General features: G+C 29.2%; 1 protein-coding gene across 1 annotated transcript in view; it reads right to left on the reverse strand.

Moving 5' to 3' along the window:
* Nucleotides 1–4,204, reverse strand: part of LOC107456551 (protein phosphatase 1D) — a 12,575-nt gene extending 8,371 nt beyond the window's left edge. Inside the window, exon 1 of the mRNA XM_016074440.3 lies at nucleotides 3,528–4,204. Coding sequence (XP_015929926.2) covers nucleotides 3,528–3,828 — 301 coding nt within the window. The 5' untranslated portion in view covers nucleotides 3,829–4,204. The remainder of the gene's footprint in view (nucleotides 1–3,527) is intronic.
* Nucleotides 4,205–6,591: the final 2,387 nt, after the last annotated feature.

The following is a 6,591-nucleotide window of genomic DNA, read 5'->3' on the forward strand; positions in this document are numbered from 1 at the left end:
TTTGTTCATATAGTGCATGTTTATTTACTTTCTACAGCTATGCAAGTCTATATTAAGACAGCATTAAATATTTACTTTAATCTGTACTTTCAATGTTAAGAATCAAAAGATTTTTAAACATGTAATTTTAAATGTGTTTAACACACTCCAAGAAAGAAAGTAATTTCGTTAACTAAAATTAATTAATGCAGCAATTTAATTAAAATAAATTTTAAAACTAAGAAAAGAAAATAATAAAAGTATCAATAATTTAAAGCACTGTTTTTTAACTTTTAAAATCAATATAATATATATATAAAAATCAGTTGATTTAAATCAATGATTTTTTTAAAAAAATCATTTGATTTTAATCATGATTTAATCGTGATTTAAATCAAGCTGATTTAAATCAACGAACCCTGTCTATGAATAAACCATTATGTACATTCTCTTCAAAGCGGACGTTCCCGTAACCGGACGTGGACAGTCATTTTCCTCCTGAAACGTTATTTTCTATCTCTTCAAACCGGACACCACTTTTTCTAAATGTGAAAAATAAAATCTATTTCTACTTTAAATTGCAAGAAAAAAATATACAGTTTTTCGTCCATTTTTAAAACATGTAAATTTTTTGCCTTATCCATAGCTAAAAATGTTGTTAAGCTATTTCAGTACTAAAGAATCAATCTTTCTCCTGTCACCTGGTCAAATCATCACCTCATCAAATTCGAACAGCAGCATCTTTTGATCTTTTCATCTGGATGATATAGGTTCTGAAACTTCTCAAGTTGAAATGACATCTTAAATGCTCTCAATGCTTCTTCCCCACTGAAAATAGCTTTCATTTTCTTATCATTATGAAGACTTTATTTAACACAGCTGGGGTTAAAAAAAAAAAAAAGAGAACAGAATGAGGTGTTTATATAAATGAAACATTTATTCAGACACTTGTTAGATGATCATGATCAATTGTGAATAATCAACTCCATAGGTCCTCATGGCTTACAGGTATGCATTGCTTTTTTTTCTATGAATCGTAAGAGGTTTACTTTCAAGGAGATATTAACCATGTTTCCTATCAAGTGATGGGCAGGCGTTAGGAGATGTAAACCTACTAATTGAAACCGACTGAGGATGAAAAGATCCTATTTGGTATCATATGTCTCAACTTGAATATCTGTGCTAATAGGAAAATTATATTCATTTATCAGTAGCTACATCCAGAATTGTGTATTTATATCAAATTTTTTTTATATTTATTCTTTTTATCAAAAAAATAGTTTTTAAAGTTTAAATAAATATCCTTACTGATAGTTATTGTAGAATATTTAATTATTTCTATATCTTCGAAAATATTCTAAAAACAATTTATGGTGGTTATTATAGTACCCTTCCCGTAAACAGACAACTTTCACAAACGAACGATTTTTTGGTTCCCAAGAATGTCCACTTAACTGAGGTTTCACTGCACATGCCTATATGTACCAATGAATGGCATTGTTTACATAAATGTGGGTAACAGTAAAGCTTAGTGTGAGGTGAAGAAAAGAGGCCAACCCGGAAGAGCTATTTTCTCTTATGTGCAACATTGTTTTCTGTGTTCATTCATTTGATAATTTTTTCTCACTTTTATATTCTGTTATAAACTCTAAATTTACATAAATTAGCTTCAAGTTTATAGACAATTATTTATATCTCTTCGAATTTCTCACCAAAAAAAAAGAAAAAGTCTTAAAATCAAATTAATTTTAGGTAATAAGCTAAACTAATTTCTTTTACAGTTCACACAGTTTGGAAAAGGTAGTCATTCATTTTGTCAACAAAAAAAAAGCCCTTTATTGCAATTTACTGCAATGGCAGTGAGAATTTTGACTAAAACACACTAGGTATTTATTTTTCTATGTAAATATAGTAGATAACTGTTAATAATTTTTCATAGTCAATATAACAAAAAAATTCTCGACTCAGATAACTCAGTTTTGCTTTTTCTCAAAACTGCCACTTTGAAATATTAATAATTAACAATGTTATACTGACAAAGGAAGTGAGCAATACTAAAATCTAAAATTCCTATCAAAACAAAGTTAAGCTTAAATTACAGAGCATGTTTGAAAATTGGAGAGGGTACATATTAACCATCTAATCTGCCCTTAGGGTAATTAATGCTTACCATACCTAATTGAAGTTTCAGTTTAATTACTTCTAAATTAACAAAATCTTCACAACTTATGGTGTAACAGACTGTCTGTTTTATGCCAGAGAAGTCCCAAGATCAAATCCCAACTAGGACGGTTGAATTTTATCTGTAATTTTCTTTTCTAGAAAGGTTGATAACTATTAAATATGTTTTATTCAAATACGACCCACTGGAACAAGAAAGGTGAAGGTCGCGGTTGAGAAAGGCTGATTTGATGGAGTCTGATTTTCTTGTAATTAATTAAAAGAATTGGAGATCAAAGATAAATCGGAAGTCATTATGGAGAAGTCTTCAGAGCCCACTATGGGCTGTCTGGCCAACTTTGATGATGAGGATGATTCAAATTTAAATTAATTTCGGTAACATATTTAAATTTGTAAAAATAAATATATAATACATATTTAATTTCCTTTTTAATATTAAATGAACCTAAGTTTTTAACCATAACATTTACTTATAATTTACTTTAAATAATTAGTTTATACTTAAATACTAATAAATAATCAGCATTTACTTTAAATTATCTGTTTGAAAGTTTTAGCTTGTTTAAAAGTAAATTAACTGAAACTTTAAACATATTTTACACTAGGGGCAGATAAGGTGGCTAATTTGCACCCTATAAAAAGTACCCTTAAAAGTACCTATTAAAAAACTTGTATACTTCCCTTGTGAGTAACTTTAAATTAACCAAAGTTTTTTTTTTTCCTAATATTTACTTATAATTCTTTACTCTCTGAAAAATATCCTCCAGTATTTCAAATAGTCAGGAACACTGATGAAAGATTTGTTATTTTACAAATGTTTCTGAGGGTTGTTGACACTTGGTATAGACTATTTAAGTGGAAACCAGTTTCAAAACAAAAACATACCTTTAGCATTACCAAAGTAACAAAAGCACTATTTAAAAAATAATAATTTAAAAGACTAGTCAAGTAGAAACAGACAGAAACTTTTTTAAATATATCTCTTATAAAGAGTCCAAAATAATCAACACTAAAGTGTTAAAATAATTTAATATCATTTATTCAGGCCTCAGTAAATATATATTTCAACTATAAAAAGAATTAGTTGATATAGGTACTATTTACAGACAATATTCATAATTTTAAATTTTTAAAATATATATAAATTTTAAAGAAAATTATTAAGAACATATATAAATTATAGATTCTATAATAAAATTAACATCAATTATTTATAGCAATTCATCAAAGGACATTTCATAATTTCGTTGCAAGAATGGCATTCTGACATAAGAAACTTGAAGAAAAACACAAGATGACGATCGATATTTATCACAATATGAGAACACAAAAAAAAAACTTTTTTTCATAATCGAGTTTTTACTTACCAACTTCTTTCCACATAGCCATGTGAGTAGCTAAAAAACCGTCTCTAATAGCACTCAATATCATTTCATCATCCTCTTCCCAAAAGTGTTTAAGGGTCACGATATTATCCAACAAATTATTTTTTGCATATTGAGCAGCCTCCTTACCACCATGGCCATCAAAAATTCCAAAAAATGCATATTCCAAATCATTTTTATCTTCTGTATGTTGATATGCGACAACAAAGGCATCTTCCATATACTTTCGTCCACCCTGACTACTTTGACCAGTTACTCTCAAATTTATTTCAGATGAAGACATCGTTATTACTATAACTTTTCAATTTAAAAACAACATATGAAATCTTTCTATTTCATTACACTACCTCACCCACGGGTAAAGAAAGCGCAAGCGCACTGTCCGCAATCGAGCAAGAACCTGCTTGTTTTTTTACAAAATTTAAACTGAATTGCCGTGTTTTACTCTGAAAAATTAACGAAATAGCACGATTTAAAGAACAATGTACTCATATGTTTACATCAGTTACAAAACGTTTTTAACAATCAGCACAACAGTAAACAAAATACAATCAAATTTATATTTACGTAAATTTCAATAATATATTCATCGAAATTTAAAATATTTTCCTTATCATATCAATTATCTTGCATAACATCAAATTGAGAAAAATCGATATAAATTAATTATCCTTATCGAAATATCGATTTCTGCATTCTATTTAATCGTTTATTATTCCATAAGAATTGCCATCTCGTGGGTAAGAAATGAAACTATTAAAGAGGTCTCGGAAATATGAAACACAGGAATCGTAAAAATATTCTAGTTAAACATTACAAGAGTATTCAACAAAAATTGTTAAAATAAAAATATATTTGTTTTGGAAAACAGAATTATTATTTTCCAGTTAATATTAATTTAATTTATATTAATATATTATTTTCTAGTTAATATTAATTTAATTTATATTAATATGCTATTTTCTAGTTAATATTAATTTAATTTATATTAATATGTTATTTTCTAGTTAATATTAATTTAATTTAAATTTATNTCGAACAGATGGCGTATTCGAGTGTTGCGATCGCGAATAAATAGCTAAAATAGGAGATTATACTCAAAGGATTAAAAAAACTACTTCACGAAATCATACTTATTAGTATTAGTCTCTTACCGATAGATTGTAAGTTAAATTTAGTTGATTTATTTATGAATGGTAATCATACGTAATCATACTTATTAGTATTAGTCTCTTACTGATAGATTGTATGTTAAATTTAGTTGATGTATTTATGAATGGTGATATCGGCTAAAAACCTAAATTCTAATTCAAATAATATAGCCTCCTAGAACATCAAGTCAGTTCACAATTTTCCAAGTAAACACATTATAGTCCACACCGGTTTTTTAAACTTTGCTTTATTTACACTCAATTAAAAATAACAAAAGTCATTAAAGTGTTTGTTGGGAATCTCGTTTGGTTCTTGACATCGCTCTAGTGCAACTAAACAGGAAGCAGAACCCCGAATCAAACTAGTAGACAAAAACTATTCCGACCACACCACTTGGAAGACACATTGTGGTTTGCTAAAACATTTATCTCACTCTCCATAGGTCCCGCAGTGGACTGATCGTTAAGACACGGTTCCCAGAAGATCACCGAAGTCAAGCATCACTGGCTGCGGTCAGTGTGTGGGTGGGTGACCACTTGGATCAGTCTGCGCAGGGACAGAGGGTGCGCGGTATTGGTCCTCGTTAAACTGTGCTACCGTAAATTGCTCGACTTCACGTGCAGGTCGTTGGGCTACCGAAGCGGGGGTGCCATCCCCTCTGCAGAGGATCAAAATTGTGATGGCATGTCTTCGGATCATCCTCAGGGATGTTTCCTAGACCGTCACCAATAGCTCATTGTTCAGCTCTAGTGCGATGTAAATGAACAACAACAGCACTCTTCATACTCTGGAAAGAGATTCAAGCTATTCTATCTAGAAATGAGTTCTATTCATCTAACTGAGTGCCTTAGAAAATCTCCTTCAGGAGCTATTCACATTTCATCCGATTGTCTTAGACGTGCAGGTTCGTATGCGATTTTTTTCGTGCTATGAAAAATCGTATTCAGTTTGAATGACCCTTTAAAAAACTTACGCCATATGAAAGATGAATTGCACTCCATCGCATGAGCGAATCGTTCTAATAAAGAATTCTTTCTTATTATTCATGAGTGGAAAGTAGCTTTTTTAATGTTCACCAAGATTGAAGCAAAGGTATACACTTAGACTTTAAGGTTGCCTAATTACACCAAAGAAAGAAAAAAATAAATCGTGTTGTCTACTTCAAAAACATTTCATGGTGATAAAGTTAAATGAAATTCACTAACTAATTCGCAAGAAAACCATATTCAATCTGACTTCATGATCACCTATTAAACAAATATAGTACATGAAAAATTATATGCTTTAAATTTCAGATAAAACCGGTTTTAAAAGATGCCATGAAGCAAAATTCTAATAAAAAAATTATTAAAGGGTGCGCACGATGGCTTTATTCAATATGACGGAATGATCACCAACTAATTAAATTAGGAAAAAATTTCTAAAATAAAGATTTCGATGCATAAGAGTTAATAAAATTTTGAAGGTTCCATGCCTTTTACTAATTTATATAAAATCAAATTTGAAAAAATTCCGTGGAGTAAAAAAAAATAATAACTATAATAATAATAACAATAATATTTTCTTCAGTTGTTTCTTGTTTAATCGGAAATTAATATTTAAGTTTGTAAAATTATAAATTTCAAACTAAAATTATGAATTTTAGTTGAAAATGCTACATGAATCATACCTCTGTCTGAATGGAAGGACATCTGTTCAAAATAAACACAGTTTCGAAAAAAATCTCGTGAACTAGGAAAAAATAAAAACTATCCCCATTCCAAAAAGAGAAGAAGAAAAAATGTATAAAGAAGAAAGTCGCCAATCTCAAGGATAAAAAAAACTATGATGCTTAAAAATGTAATACAAGTTGCCTCACTTGGTACTTTTTATTTACGTCACACTATACCTGCAC

Source organism: Parasteatoda tepidariorum, chromosome 5 (genome assembly GCF_043381705.1).
Source record: "Parasteatoda tepidariorum isolate YZ-2023 chromosome 5, CAS_Ptep_4.0, whole genome shotgun sequence".
NCBI lineage: Eukaryota > Metazoa > Arthropoda > Arachnida > Araneae > Theridiidae > Parasteatoda > Parasteatoda tepidariorum.